General features: G+C 49.3%; 1 protein-coding gene across 1 annotated transcript; it reads right to left on the bottom strand.

Moving 5' to 3' along the window:
* Window positions 1–788: 788 nt before the first annotated feature.
* On the bottom strand, window positions 789–15,314 carry Rtl1 (retrotransposon Gag like 1). The gene is made up of 3 exons (XM_076921171.1): window positions 15,255–15,314; window positions 3,696–7,545; window positions 789–3,326 (listed from the first exon to the last, which is right to left on the bottom strand). The coding sequence occupies exons 2-3, from the start codon at window positions 7,458–7,460 to the stop codon at window positions 2,361–2,363; spliced, it is 4,731 nt and encodes a 1,576-aa protein (XP_076777286.1). The 5' UTR covers window positions 7,461–7,545; window positions 15,255–15,314; the 3' UTR covers window positions 789–2,360.
* Between the last annotated feature and the right edge of the window lie 776 nt (window positions 15,315–16,090).

Genomic DNA, 16,090 nt, shown 5'->3' with positions numbered 1-16,090 from the left:
TTTGTGATCCCTTTGAGATTTTACAGAAGCCCCTGTCCGCTGACATAGCTCTACAAGAGAGACAGGGAAACAGTAGGGTGGGTTGTCTTGTATTCAGGAGCCTGTGGGAGGCTCTGGGCCTTAAGAACAGGAGGAAGTGCTGAGTGAGGCTGAGCCCCTGACTTTGAACCTGGGATCCTACCCATGATCTTCTGGTGCTACCGTCAGGGGTAGAGTCCTTGTTATGAGGCTAGGTGGTAGCCATTTGCCCCTTAGGACCCATAAGGGCACAGTGGTCCCAGTGTGGGCTGGAGAGGGCACGGAGGGATGAATAGACTTGGGTTCTAAGTAGTGTTATTCTCCACCCAAGCTCAAAGACCCTGCTGAAGATGGGATCAAAGAGCTGAGAACAGGTGGGTAGGGGGATGTCAGGCTGGGTATCCAGGGGCTTGGCACATTCTCAGGTCAGAGGAGGGTCTGTCTCTTACAGTTAACTCAGAGGCTGATTTCCAGGCAGAATGTAAAAGGCATAGGTAGTAAGGATCCCTTGGGTATGAGGGCTCCACTCATTGCACCACCCTACTATCTTTGAGGTTACACTAAGGGAGTCTTTGATTTTATATTCCTAGCTTGTGTGCAGATTTCCTGGGTAAGGGGTATAGAATGTGTGAGTAAGGGACTATTTTTCCTAGTTCCCTATTCCCCCAGGAGCTCCTTCCCCTTCCCAGAGTATTTCTCAGGGTAATATGTAGGGCAGTGATTCATACCCTCTCCACTGCAGCCAATGGTGGGAACGGTTCCTGGGGGGGGGGGGGGGCACTGGACCTTCCTTAAGAACAGGAGGAAGTGCTGAGTGAGGCTGAGCCCCTGACTTTGAACCTGGGATCCTACCCATGATCTTCTGGTGCTACTGTCAGGGGTAGAGTCCTTGTTATGAGGCTAGGCAGTAACCGTTTGCCCCTTAGGACCCATAAGGGCACAGGGATCCCAGTGTGGGCTGGAGAGGGCACGGAGGGATGTATGTAGGGTTCTAAGTAGTGTTATTCTCCACCCAAGCTCAAAGACCCTGCATTGAGCACAGTCTGGTCCTTCCTCATTTCTTGTGTGACTAGAAGGCTGGAACCAGATGAGGACTGGGATTTCTGGGTATCCTCCCTTTGTCCCATGAACCCCTGAGTCCATTTTCTGTAGGAGCTGGGGAGCATAGTGACTTCCCTCCCTTTGGGAGAAGACAGGAGGCCTGTTGCTCTGTCTTCATGAGCTGTGTCAGGAGAGTCAAGCCCTCCTTCCCCTCCCCCTCCCACCCTTACCCTTGCCCACCCCAACCCTCTCTTGACCCTCCATCTTTTCTTACCCTATGCTTCGTGTCCTCCAGACCTGTCTCCTGCTATCCACCCTGTCCCTTTTAGAACAAACCACAAAGTCAGATAATCTTTTATTCTGTTTATTTATGGGGCAAAAGCAGGTGTGGGTTGAGAAAGCATGGGAAAGCTCCCCTTCCTGTGGCAGTGAGTAGTGGGTCTAGTCAGAGCACTCTTGGCTCCTTGGCACAGTAGGCTTTTTATCTGGGGCTTCACCAGTGTCTCTTTGGGGCTCCCTTCATATAAGGTCTCTTGGCCCCTGCACTGTCCATATGTCAGTTTGGGGAGGAAAAAGAAAGCCCCACACAGTGCTACCACCCTTTCTTGGGTCCCCTGAGTCTCAGGGACCTTCAAGTCCATCTGGTAAGTCACACTGATGTGTTGAATGCTCCTTGGAGCAGTTCTGCCCAGGTAAGTTCAGAGTTCAGGGACAGTTGAGGTGTCAGTGGAGCTGGACCAGACCTGTAGTGGGGAGGGGCGGGCTTGCTTGTCGGGTGGGCTGGGGTTGTGGAAAGCATGATACCACAGCATCTCGGGAGGCTGGGAGGGGGTGGGGCAGGGCCCAGGGGAGTCGGAGCACCTGTCTGGAGGTAGAAGTCCGTGGAGCACCCAAGGTCAGTGTCCCAGGATGCACAGGTGGCCGCATGTCACTTGGGTGGTGGTGGGGGGGGGGTCCCTGGCATCTGCTTGCTTGGCTGTTCCTGCTGTGTGTGCTCTGCATCTGGCCTGGGGTGACGGGGTCACTGTTGCTCATCACTGCTCTTTCCTCATTGGTCTCACTCCTGTTTGTGGGCCTGGGGCCCAGACAGTTAAGACAGTTAGTGTTACACAGTCTTTGCTGGCTCTGGGACGCTGGTAGTTGGCTAGTCCTTTAGCACAGATGATGTTGCTGGTTGATGCATTGTGGTCCTTCACAAGTGGGTTCCCCTTGGGTTAGGAGTAGCAAGAAGTGGCACTGGATTTGAGCGAAGCTGAAGCTGACTGAGGCACAAGGGAGAATGGCAGGGACTCAGTGTGTTTTCAGTCAAGTTCGTCGTCATCCGAGTCAGATATCTCTTCTAGCCTTGCCATTTCTATGGCTGGGAAAGGCATTGCTGACATTCTGTAGGCCATGGTCAGGAATCGTGTGAGGGCCCGGGCCACCTGATCTCTGCTAAGCAGAGTAAGGCGGCCATCGGCGCCAAGGGTGTAGAGTAGCCGGTTGTTGAGGAAATCTAGGACCTCTGGGTCCAACAGATTTCGTGGGCGGAGGGTGACCGCTTCTTGGTCACCAAGCAGGTCCTCTTGCACGTCGTTGTCCTGCGCGTCCTGCGAGGTGTCTTGCAGGCCGTCATGCAGGCCACACTGACGGTAACGTTGCAGGTCGTCTTGCAGGGCTTCTCGCAAGACGACATCTTCATCTCCAACGACGTGCAGTTCCAAGTACCGCTGCTGGTATGGCTCAGGGAAGACATCGTCCTCAGGGTTGACTCTGATCCCGAAGAACTCACACAAGGTCAACCAGAACCCAGGGGTGAATTGCAACCCCCGTCCATGTTGGGCGTGCAGAGCATTCCGCCGCCAGCACCTCGGGCCCAGGAACAGCTCAGCCAGCTCTCGAGCTGGGAGGATGTTGGCACCCACTAGAGGGGGCATCTGGTTGAACAACTGAATGATGGCCGTGGCCATGCCACTAGTCGCAATGAGGGTCGAGTCCAGGATAAGTCGAAGTGTGTGCCGGTGCTGAGGCCTGGCCACTTCCAAAGAGGGGGCAGGCAGTGGGGTGAGGGGCTGCCTCGCTCTCAACATCACCAGGAGGGCTGCCACACCCAGGACACTCTTCCAATAGAACATGCCACGGAAGAAATTTAGGACGATATGCCGGATCTGGGTCATGCTGAAGTTGACCAGGAAGCCATGGTAGATCTGGTCCATCGGGATGGCAGCCAGCAGTTCCTGCACCACGTTCTGCTGATTCAGCTCCTGCTCTTCTTCACTGTCCTCGAACTCAAACTCGAAATGGAACTCGATCTCAGACACGCTCTCAGACTCGCCCTCAGACTCCCCCTCGGACTCCCCCTCGGACTCCCCCTCGGACTCGCCCTCGGACTCGCCCTCGGACTCCCCCTCAGACTCGCCCTCAGACTGGCCCTCCGACTGGCCCTCCGACTGGCCCTCCGACTGGCCCTCCGACTGGCCCTCCGAATCGCCTTCCGAATCGCCCTCCGAATCGCCTTCCGAATCGCCCTCCGAATCGCCTTCCGAATCGCCCTCCGACTCCCCCTCCGATTCCCCCTCCGACTCCCCCTCAGACTCCCCCTCAGACTCCTCCTCGAACTCGCCATCAGACACGCCCCCAGACATGCCATCAGACACGCCCCCAGACAAGCCCTGGGACTCGAACTCCTCCTCTGAGTTCCTCTGAATTGCCCTCATGGCCATAAGCAGCAATGGCCTTAGAAACCTTGCCCTGAAGCCTCTCTGGTTCCAACATCTGCGGTACAGGGCGTAGACATCATCTGGATCAGGCATCTCCATGACGCTGAAATTGAAGTGTGAAAAGAAGAAGACCCAATGCCCGGGGAGAAGTACGGTGAGCCTGTCATTATTCAGAGAGGCTAGATCCTCTGTGTTGAGAAGGATCATGATGGGCTCCTCGGTGTTCTCCAGGTAGCGACACCACACCATCAAGGCAGCCCGGATTGGAAGGATCCTCATCTCCACTTGAGGGTACTCCACCTCCATCGTGGACAGGGGTCTTGAGTAGAAAGCACAGGTAGCTTTTTTGCCGGTTTCGTAGTCAGTTTGGACCAGGGAGGCATGTAGGAATGAGCCAGTGATGCCTGTTTCCAAGTAGAATGGGTTCTGAGGCTTAGGGTGATGGAGAACAGGTGACTTGCAGAAAGCCCTCTTTAGGGATTCGAAGGCCTCCTGCTCCTCTTCTCCCCAGCAGTAGGGCTCTGAACTCAGCAGCTGTCTCACCAGGGGCTGTGCGATGACAGAGAAGTTCTCCACGAAGTGTCTATAAGGATAGACAAGCTCGATCACACTTTGGAGACACCTCCTGCTCTCAGGGACAGGGCACCCCACAATGAGGTTCATGAGGTTCTTGCTCAGTTTCACCCCTTTGGAGGATATGGAGAAGCCCAAGATTTCTGCTGTCTGACGGTGGAACTGAGTCTTGTCCAGTGAGCAGTAGATGTTGTGATACCGAAAGCGGACCAGGACTTGGCGAACATGCTGGGAGTGTTCCTCCCTGCTCATTGAGTAGATCAGGACCTCTCTGCCATGGCAAATCACAAAGTAACCTATGACGTCTTTTAGGATAATGTGAACAATGCCATTACCTTCATCAGAGTATGAGTTTATTGTGTAGGGCCTGTAGCATCTCATCTGGTGAATGCCAAAACCAAACGATGCCCTCCATGTGTCTTCTGTGTGTGTGACGCTACACCTCATCTCGCTTTTGGGAATCTCAAGCAGCTCCAGTTTTGTGAACCATGCAGCTCCATGTAACTGGTCAAACAGTTCTGGTACCATCTGTGTGAAGTCTTGTCTGTCGGTCAGCATGTCATATAGTATCCAGTATTCCTCTTGCTGCCTGGCTTTTTCTTGCATCTTCGCCTTCTCAGATTCCACAGTCGCTCTAGTCCTACCCTCGAGAAGGACGCCGTTTTGATCACTGTCTCCAGCCTGCTGAAGCTCAGAGGGCTCTGATTCAGAAAGATCATCGGATCCGTCTGAGCTTGGCTGGTCGGAAGTCTCATCATCTGCCTCCTTCGGGTTAAACACGTCGGCCAGGTCAGAGTATGTGTGTGGCAATCCGGGGAGCAGGCTCATGCTGTATTTCTCTAGTGCGATGCATGGTGGAGGTGGGGTGAAGCAGTTCTTCAGACAGTAGGGAGAGTGGAAGGTACAACGACCTCTGCCCCAGTCAACTTCAGGTGCATGGATTCGGAGCCACTTCATGCCTAAGATGATGGAGAATTTGGGCGCAGGTAGGATGTCAAATTCAATGTACTCATAGTGCTTCTGTTGGACACACACCAGGGGCGCAGTGTACAGCCAGACAGGTTCATTGCGGATCAGGGCGCCTTCCATACCGTGGATTCTCTGTGGACGAGGCTTCTCATAGAGTTCCACATAGTGTTCCTGGGCAAACCTTTCATCCATGTAGATTCCCTCTGCTCCTGAGTCCAGCAGGGCCTTCACTGCGACACTGTGGTAGGGGTTCACTCTCACCAAGAGCAGCAGGAAGAGATGGTTGCGATGAATGTCTGGGTGGAACTCACGGGGCAGCCAGCTGCTTACCCGCCACTTCTCCGGGGCAGGTGCATCCATCCAAGCTATGCTTCTTGGGCGGGACTCAGGGGGCAGCCTGAGTAATGCCCTTCTCTCTGCCAGCTTCTCTTCGAGTTGCAGGACAAGCACAATCAGGTTGTCCAGGGAATCCGGCTGAGGGATCCGGAACAGATAACGCCTGATTTCTTCATTGAGCCCCTGGCATAGATGGGCCTGCAGGACTTCGTCTGGCCAGCCTAAGGTGGGTATCAGACCCCGGAACTCATTGATGTAGTCAGCAACACAGCGGCTGCCCTGCCTGATGTTGAACATGGCATCTTCAGCCACACGCAGCGTGTGTCGGTACTCGAACATTTCTGACATGGCCTCAAGGAAGGCTGAGAAGTTGTTTATCAGGGGGCTGTTCTGTTCTACCAGGTTGTTGGCCCATTCTAAGGCTAGGTCAGTCAGGTGGCGGATGACGAATTCCACCCGCAGCTGATCGTTGTGTAGCATCCTTGGGTAGTTCTGCATGGTCATCTGGCAGAGCACGATGAACTCCTGGTAGTCTCTGCGGTCTCCAGAGAAGGGCCTGAGAGGGGGGAGGCGCCCTTCGTCGATGGCTTGCATCATAATTATTTCTGCCACTCTCTGTTGTTCTCTGAGGTCCTGCATCCTGAAGAACATCGAGATGATGGACCCCATCGAGACTATGACTTCTTCTGGGTCGCTCCTGGGCTGAACATGCTCTTCAGAATCTTCATTTTCCTCCTCCTCTTCATCTCCAAGGTCAGTATCATCTTGATCTGACTGGGTCTCGGATGAATTGGTTGTTTCATCCATGCTGTAATCGGATGCCTCACTGAGTGGCTCCGACCCTTCCTGGTTTGAGTTGTAACTTGACTCTTGGTTTGTACTGTTGCCTGACCCCTGGTTTGGACCAACGCTTAAGCCATGGTTTGAACCGTCGCTTGATACGAGGTTTGAACTATCGCTTGACTCTTGGTTCAAGCTATAGCTCGACTCCTTGTTCGATTCATCGCTGGACACCCGGTTCAAATCACCGCTTGACTCCTGGTTGGAAACGTCGCTTGACTCTTGGTTAGAACCAAAGCTCGACTCATGGTTTGAACCATTACTTAATTCGTGGTTTGAACCATCACTCGACTCCTGGTTCGTACCACCATCACTTGATTCCTCCATGTCTTGGGGTAGATCATTGGGTTGGTCGTCTCTTTCCTCACAGGGGTCACTGGATGGCTCTTCCGACGGCTCCTCCGACGGTTCCTCCGAGTCTTGGAGTAGATTAGTGGGCAGCTCTTGCATTTCTTGGAGGGGGCCAGTGGATGGCTCCTCGATGTCTTGGATTAGATTGGTGGGCAGCTCTTGCATTTCCTGGAGGGGGCCAGTGGATGGCTCCTCGATGTCTTGGATTAGATTAGTGGGCAACTCTTGCATTTCCTGGAGGGGGCCAGTGGATGGCTCCTCGATGTCTTGGATTAGATTGGTGGGCAGCTCTTGCATTTCCTGGAGGGGGCCAGTGGATGGCTCCTCGATGCCTTCGATTAGGTTAGTGGGCAGCTCTTGCATTTCCTGGAGGGGGCCACTGGATGGCTCCTCGATGCCTTCGATTAGGTTAGTGGGCAGCTCTTGCATTTCCTGGAGGGGGCCACTGGGTGGCTCCTTTTCTTCCTGGGCCAGACCACTGTCTGAGCCCACCTGTGCCTCCGCCTGTGCCCCGCTGCTGCCTGGTGCTTCTTCAACGGTGTTGGATGAGCCCTCGGAGGACTCCATTTGTTTTGATGATGGATTCTTAAGCTCCATCATCGTCTCAAATGAGTCTTCAGAGGGTTCCATCATGTCGTCGGTTGGAAAGGAGTGTGCTCTGAAGACTGGTAAGATTGTGATGTGTGTGGTCAAAGACCGTGACCGTGGAGACCAGAACCTAGAGACCAAGGGGTAAAAGAGCAGGAGAAAAAAGCAGCAATTTAGGGTCTGAAGATGTCAGAGTCAGATTCTCAAGGACAAAGCAGAAGCCCAAGTTATTAGAATCAGAGAGAAAACGGAACTCCTTCCTGCAATCAATGCAATCTCCTCTTACGTTCACTTGGGACACCTCCAGGGGAACGACTGTCAACCCCTGACCTGCCTTCCAGGCGGAGTCTGACTGCCCTGCCTGCCTACTTCCCCAGTGGAACGAAAAATTCACAGCCCATAAATTTTGTGGAGCAACTGGCCCAGAGCATCTTCTGTGGCAAGCAAGCACCTGGCAGGGCACACTTCTGGCCCATTTTGTCCTGGCACCCATGCCTCGTCAGTTTCCCTTCCCATCTCTAGTCACCCAAAAGTCATAAGGGTCACATCTCAATGCCACTCAAATTCTCAGCTGGCAGGCTTGGTAGTCTAGAGCCAGCCCAGTGTGCTTGGTTAAAGGCAGGAATCTGCAGGGAGATGCTTGATGTTTCACAAACTCTGGGGAAAGAGGAGAAATCGGGCACTTGGCCACTATCCTGCCAGTTGGGTCAACAGCCAAAAATAGCTCTTATTTCCTCCTAGGCTCCAAGCCGAAATAAGTGGGAGAGAGCAAGGGCTTTTGGTTTTTATATTGCTCCCCATAAATGTTTATAAAATGCCTACTGTGTGCTGAAAACTTGGCACTTTCACTGCTTCATCCTGGGTCACACTTTGTGCACATGCAGGATTGCAGGGAGGGTGTTCATTTCTCTTACTCGGTTTGGTCTCTGTCCAAAGCCACTTCTCTGAGCTTCTCTGAGCTGAGCTGGAGCTTTCTATACTCCTTTCCCAGCCTTTCAAAAAAGTATTCTCCCAGGACTGCCCTGGTCTGCGGTGCTCCTGGAGCTTCAGACATCTGGCCTCAATTCTGCTCATACAAACATTTTTTCACGTCTCACGGTTGCTATCTTTCCAAGTTTCTCCTCTGCTCAGGGAGGGCCAGGGTTTTCATTCTTGAAAGTGCCCCCCTTTCTCTGTCACTGTTGATTTTGTGTGGTACAGGGGTATATCTAACAGAGGTATGAAGTTGGATAAAGGGGGGGCCTGGGACTTTTGAAATCTGATTGTTCTGTACTTTTGAAAATCTAGCCATGGAGGGTTTAGTGCGCGGAAATTGAATTTAAAGGGATGTATTGGTTTGCAAAACAAATTAAGCTAGTTATTCAATAGCTCAGCCATATAGCTATTGTCTTTATGAATTCAACACCTTACACACACACACACACACACACACACACAACCAAATAAACAAAAATCTCCATGTTCTCATTCATGTAAAACTCCCATTGGCCGGCAGGATTACGATTGGGTCTGGAGTTTCTCAGAATTAGATGTACCCTTGTTAGCATGACACGTCAATTTGATCATGCAATCCCTGTGATTAAAGCCTCTCACTGTTTATTTACTCTGTGTAATATTAAATCCAAACCTTTTATATAAACATGTCAGACATGTATACTTACCAAAAAAAAAAACAAAACAAAACAAAACAAAACAAAACAAAAAAAAAAACCAACCTTCTCTGCATGAAATGGAAAGGCCTTAGCGTAATGCACAAGCCCTGCTTGTCATTCCTCAAGTTAGATATCCCAGTTCCTAAGCCGGCTGTACAGACATTCATCTCAGAAACAAGCATAACATAGTGCATAAATCACCTCATTTCCTCTTCAGGAAAAGTCTGCTATTATTGAAATGTGAAATTTGACTAATTCATCCACAAGTTCATTCCTTGGACATAAAAATCTCAGCAGGTCTCCACCTAAAATTTGCTCATGGTTTCAATTTTAAATTTGTAGCAATCCAATTTTAAAGCTAAATGATACCCATTCTAATAAAATGCCTATACTTAAAATTTTACTAACAAATTTGATCATGTAGGGGATTAAATATTTCTGCTTTCCAGCCCTCAACCAAAAATCTCTTGTCCTAAAAATTTTAATATTCCCGGATATCAAAATAAATTCTAGTGAGATAAACAACTTTTATCTTATAATTTCCCTATTTAACTCCTGTGTGTGCGTGCACGCCCACGCGTGCGCGTGCGCGCGCAAACACACACACACACACAGACACACACATTTCTTTTCTGTACTATGAAGTTCCAGTTGCTTAGCATAAATTATTTTTAACCATGTGATTCAATCAACATAATCAATACAACATCCACACTTTCACAGGCCACTTGATAAATTTCTGACAGTCTTCATTCCAAAGCCCTTTTATGGTAGCAAAAGTCACGCTTCTTGTAACATGCATGCATGCATTTGCCCAGTGATCTGCTCACCAGCTCACAAACTCTGTGCCTTACCTATGAGACCAAGTCTTAAAATGTGATCATAAAGCCATACATTTCTCAGCCGACTGAGCCTGTCCAACATGCAAAGTTCATGATATCACTCTCCTAAAATCTCACCCTGGCTGGCATCCAAATTCCTTAGCATGGCATGACAGCGGACTCCTCGAATTCCTCAAACCGTGTCAAACTTGACATGGTATATAAATGACATACAACTTCTCAGCCCCATCTGTAGGTGATCCCACCTCTCAACACAGAAACCTCACTGGATGCCCTTGTACTGAGGAGCCAGTGGGCAGCCACCCATGCTTTAAATAGTTAACATCCACACACCTTAACATAAAGCACACTTTAAAATCATCAAATTCCATTGGAGACAAAACTTTTCACCATTTCACTCTTTAAAATCCTTCCTTGGCCGAACTCCAAGCTCCCCGCAGCCCCCCATGCAAAAGTATCAAAATTAATATCTCACCCCTCACTCAGGATTCAATAGTGCCTTCAATGTGCACATGGGTCAAATCTCCTAAATATATTACAGGGTCCACTCCCTTCTCTGCTGAATTCACAAGCTGTAAGGCGTTACTCCCAGATTTAAAACGTTGCAAAGTTTCTATGGAGCATAAAGCTTTAAATTCTCAACAGACAGTATCTTATCATGTCACGTACCAAAAAAAAAAAAAAAAAAAAAAAAAAAAAAAAAAAAAAACCAAAAAAAAAACAAAAAAAAAAAAGCCAACCAACAAATCTTTCCCCATCACACTTTGAAGCTGCTTGCTGGCTCAAGTCCAAACTTATTCAAGTGATATTATGATCTGATACGTCATCCCTTAGAATAAAATTCGCACATCTTACCACAGTTCATTAAATTTGAGCTTGTAACCCCACCTTAAAAACTCGGCAATGTCTTTTAATTGTGCAGGACATAAAAAGTCTAGATTCTTGGCATACAGCAAGAATTTGATTTCATAACTGAGCTATGTTATATCAAACACAGAAAACTCACCATGTCACTCTGTTAGAGTTGGATAAATCAAACTTTTAAGCATATGCAAAAGCCTCGTCACGTCTGAGCCTCTAAATAAATTCCAAACTTCTCTGCATAGTCCCCAACTCGGCCATGTAACTCCTCTAATTAAAACCTTGCCTTGTTGTCAGCATTAATCATATCTCCTTGGCATGCCCCGAGAGTCAAACTTTGGCATTCTCTCAACATATAAAGTCAGACTGTTTGGGCACCATCTTAAATGTGTGCCTGTTAGCTTTCCTAGTTATGATTTCTCGATGTTTCTTGTTGCTTGTAATAATAAAGTCTGAAGCTGTTAACCATAAAATACGTTTTATCATGCATTCTACAAGCCTATCTCCAACAAGCAAGCAATCTCACCATTAAAGTTTTTTTTTTCTTTTTTCTTTTCCCCCCTTTTGCCTTTTGGCAGAAGCCCAAAGCCCTTAGTGACATAGAAAATTTTGATTTCTCAAATAAGCTCCAGATTTCTATCCCAGAAACTCAAATTGATTCACAAAACTCCCACTTAAAATCTTTTCATGCATTTCCAGTAACACTAAAACATCCTACTGTCTTTGAGGGACACCCTCCTTTCACCTCTCCATTCTCCACCCTTTCAAACTTCCTGCCCCTGACATAAACCTAAGTGCTTTAGCACAAAATGGAGCCTGAAGCAAGTATATCTCCTGTTGAAAACATATAGGTGCTTCCCTGTTTTGGGGGATTGAGAGCTTAAATTGTTTTGCATAAAATATGAATTTTAACTGTGTATAGCTTCTTAACTCATTTCTCCACAGGCATTCTTTCTGAAAGATTGAATTTTGTGTCCCCTTTTCTAAGCCAATATTGATTGTGTTGTATTACAATGAAAAAGGGTTTTTTTTGTATTTTGTATTTTTTTTAGTCTTCAGTTCACCCAACAGTCTTTTTTCTTTTTTTCTCTTTTTTTTTTTTTTTGGCTTAGGAATCCTGCTTGGACCCCCAAAGAACCTGAGACGGTACCACCATGTAGCCCACCAGCAGCCGGGAGGCGAACACTGCGCCATGGATATCAAGGCTCCGCTGAGGAAGAACAAAAGAAGGGAACTGCTACACCAGGTGGCCCAGCTCAAGGATCTGTTTCTCAAGGAGTGCACTTGGGGCGTGTGGGAATGTTGTCCTTGCTCTCTACTGTCTTCTGACAATCACCTGCTTCACCTGGCTCCTGCTCTCCACCAGCCCACCCTGCCTGCCTCTATGTAACACAGACGGAACACTTCTCCATCTTCCAGATGCGTCTCAATGTATGTTCTCAAACCTTACCTTTGATTGAAAATTCCTATCACAATCTAGACCTAGCACTTAGGGCAGGAAAGGTACCCTTTGCGTCTTTGTCAGACCCTCTGCCCCATAACATTCAAGACAGACACCCCAGTCTCACCACTGTTAGTGCCCCGAGCGAGACTTGGTCAGTTCAGCTCCTTGCTTGCCTCTGAGCAAGTGGCCCATGGGGTCAGGGCTGTCACGGAGCATCTATGAAGGGTTCAGTGAGAGGGGGGGTGGGGGGGGCAAATCCCTCAGCGAATACCTTTCCCTGTACAGTAAAGGAAATCTGGTTTTAAAAATAGAGCTTGGAAGAGGAGATGAGAAGATATTTAGGAGCAGAGTTGAATGTTCAGCATGGGCTGGGGGGTGTGTGGCGAGGGGGGGGAGGGTGGAGGAATTAGGGGAAAGGTGAGGACAGAGGAGGAGGGCGGGGGCCTCCAAGAGCTCAGGAGGACAGTGAAGTCACGTAGAGAACCTAGGGGCAGCCATGGCTCTCAAAGACGTTCTTTTGCCAAAGCTGGGGTCTTGGCTTCAGGATGAGGACCCCTGTTACTTAGGATTTCTTATATGAGTCACTCAGTGGCACCTAAGTGGCACTTAAGCCTTCAGGCCTTAAGGACTAAGTCTTTTCAGAATAAAGACTTTTCTGTCATTACTCCGCTGCCCTGTCCTCTTGATGGCATGGATGGATATGGAGCACTAGAACAGGGGTGGGTGTGGCAGGACAATAAGGGACACAAATCATGTTATTTACTTATTTTGTTTTTCACAAATGCCAGGGTCAAGATGTGCCCTTGGCGAGGGGAGCCCTGGGATCCTTGTTGGTTTTCCTGCTGGAGAAGAGAGTTTTTGGTCTCTTCTTACTCAGCTTGCTGCGTGGACAAAGCCATACTCTTAGCAGGGCTTCCTAAAAGTCCAAATAAAGACCTCCTGTCAAATGCCAAGGTCCCAGTGGCACTGTGGTCTGCAGGGCTACCCACTAGTCTACCCACTCCACCCTGGCTTGGGCATCTCAGAGAAGAGAGCCTTCAATTTTCTCTTCAGGGAATCAGCCAACTTGTTTTCCTCACTCTGATTGAAGAAATCTTCAATCATCATGCCTTGCTCCCCTAGGATGGGGCAACTAAGTTTTTTTTTGATGGGGGGGGGGTATAATGACTCAGGATAGAGAGTGAATCCAAGTAAGTACATGGAGGGCTCTTGTAATCTTGGGCTTCCTACCAGGGTAAGAAGGCTCTAGCAGCAGACCCTCAGCCTGAGAGCTGCACCCTTGACCCAGAAGCCTTGTGTCCTGGCCCATCCATGTTCAACTGGCAGCTTGGGGGGCAGCTGGATCACCCTCCCAGAATAACTGTGGAGGGGGGTGAGTGTGCCACTCCGGGAGGGGCTGCGGGGCTCTGCAGGAGCACACCCTTCTTCTTTGGGCTGCCCAGTTGCAGAGCCAATCAGCTGCTCCTGAGCCTAAACTTGCCTTTCAAGGCATGTGGGCAGAGATGAGCCTTGGATCGAGATAGCGTCTGCGCAGCTGCTAGCCCCACTGGAGCCTTGACTTTGCACATGACCTTCTTTTTCTGCCCCTCAGTTTCCCCTTGGCTTTCTTACTTTCTTCTGGAGTGTCTGAGTGGCGCTCGAGGCTGCCCAGACCATGGGGGCGGGGAAAGGCATAGCCTCAGGGAGCAGGTGGGGCTCAGGGACCCCTGTTCTTGCTTGGGTCTAATAGCTGCTCTTAGAAATCAGGGTCCTGCTTTTATTTATGTCAAAGTCCTCTAATCTAATTAATGATTGAAAATTTCTAGGTTGGCTTCTCCTTCCACCTGCCTTGAATCTACAGCTCCTGCCTGGCTCTGGCAAGCTCTTCACTGTGCCTGGTATGGTTTTGCACCTTAATGACTGCAGGTATAGGGCTGACAGTATGTTGGATCTAAGAGGTGGTGACTTCAAGGCAGAAAGAACTCACCCTAAAGGTCGTGAGAGGTACAGCTATAACCCCCTCTTTGCCCATTCAGAATGGGAAGGATGCATTCCCTTTGTCAACTGTGAAAAAACAATGTAGGAGTCTGGCCTGTTCTTGTTATTAGGTGTTATCTGATTGATCATTGATTTTAGATCATGCATTCTAATTGCAGGGGTGGAGATTTAGACAGGATTGCACATGTGGTATCAACTTTAGTGTTCCCATTACCCCCATGAGGGGAACAAGCTCCCAACTGAAAGACACGCCACTAGAATCAGAGGGTGGACCTGTTCTCCAGGACCCCATTCATCAGCAGCAAGCTCACAGCCTCCCTGTTGTGACAACAACCTTACCCACTACATACAGTGCTCATGACTGTGCTGTAAAGGACAGGGTAGGGCCATGCAGAAGACCTAAGGCATCCAGTCACATCTGGAGCCTCTATGCCCCAAACAGGGCTAACTAGAATTTTCCAATCATAATGAAATCTGCCCAGCTTCTGATTTCTTAGCCTCTAATGTCATGGTTGGAGGGTTTCCTTACCACTTTGCAGAATTAAACTGACATTCGTGGGCTTTGGTGCTAACTCCCAGCACCCAGTAAGGCTGAGGTGGGGGGGGGGTGTCAGAGCTCTGAATCAGGTTTCTGCCCCCCTGGTAGATGACATAGGCAGAAACAGGTACCCAAAGAAGGATCAGGCATTTGCCATTTGGGGACCTGGAGGGCCTTGTGGCCAAAGGATGTCTTCATTCCATGCTGTTGATGCAGTCAGTCTGACAGGCAGCCAGACATAGAGGTGGGGGCCCTAGTGTCTGCTTCCATTGCCCCAAAAGGCTCCTGCTGTCATTCTCAATTCATTTTGGCTTATATGGTGTCAACAGACGGACAGGATGGGATAAGACAGCTGGCCAGGACTCCACTAATTATAACTGCTCTAGTATTTGAACAGTGGTGGTATTGAGTACCCCAGTACATGCCCAAATTAACCTTTAACCTTTAGTCCCGAGCATGGCCATACCCTCTCCACTGACCTCTATACTGGGCAGAGGCCAGCATGGGACCTCTACCCCTGCCTACCTTGGCTGCAAGTGTCCAAGTGGATCTCCGGTGGTCCTGTTGGAGTCTCGCTTCTCGCTGAAAGCTGTTGGATAAATATTTTGTCTTAGTTATGGAAGGATTATGCAGTTATAACACCCCAGTCTCCCCCACCCCCAGCCTAGTCCCCAAAACAGGATTACTGTTTTGAGACATCTCTGCCATTCTATGTATTTCCCTTATGCCAGGCATGAATGGTGAGAAAACATACACTTGAGGTTTTCTTTCAATCCTTAGGATGATCTGTGTAGTCGTCACTTTTTAAAATTCCCACACAGGAACATGAGGCTTGGGGACATGCCATTACCTGGTGTGGGCTTGACAGTCCTATTGAAGACCAAGAAAAAGATTTTTGCCTTAATGTGGGCACTCAGCAAGCCCTCTGTTCATGGAGGATCCCTCTAGTTCTCCAGCTAATAGATGCAGGTTTGATGTGAGTTTGGCACCTCAGTCTCTTTTCCCTATGACCTTTCATGCCAGGGGGCAACTGTTGAGCTATTTCTAGGACTATCCCCTCTTCTTGCTAAAAAACAGTCCACAGTGACCTCTTAGATCACGGGATTGATCAGCAATTGTCGCCTTAGCCTCCTTTGTTTCCAGCACACAGCAGGTCTACTGGTAGCAGCGAGGCTTGGGTCAATGGCTCAGGGAGGCAGGGGTCTCCTGACTCTCATTCTTAGTGAGTGAGTGGTTTCTCTTCTCCTTCTAGGTAGCCCTGTGAGAAGATGGCTGCTTTCTCCCAGAAAAGGAGCAGATGCCTGGCCCAGGATCACAGAAAAAGGTCTGTGGCATGTTCTCTTACCTTCTAAAATATTAAT

The sequence above is a fragment of the Arvicanthis niloticus genome, chromosome 23 (assembly GCF_011762505.2).
Source record: "Arvicanthis niloticus isolate mArvNil1 chromosome 23, mArvNil1.pat.X, whole genome shotgun sequence".
Classification (NCBI taxonomy): Eukaryota; Metazoa; Chordata; class Mammalia; order Rodentia; family Muridae; genus Arvicanthis; species Arvicanthis niloticus.
The sequence above is the reverse complement of the archived record's forward strand: the minus strand, read 5'-3'. Positions and strand labels throughout refer to the sequence as shown.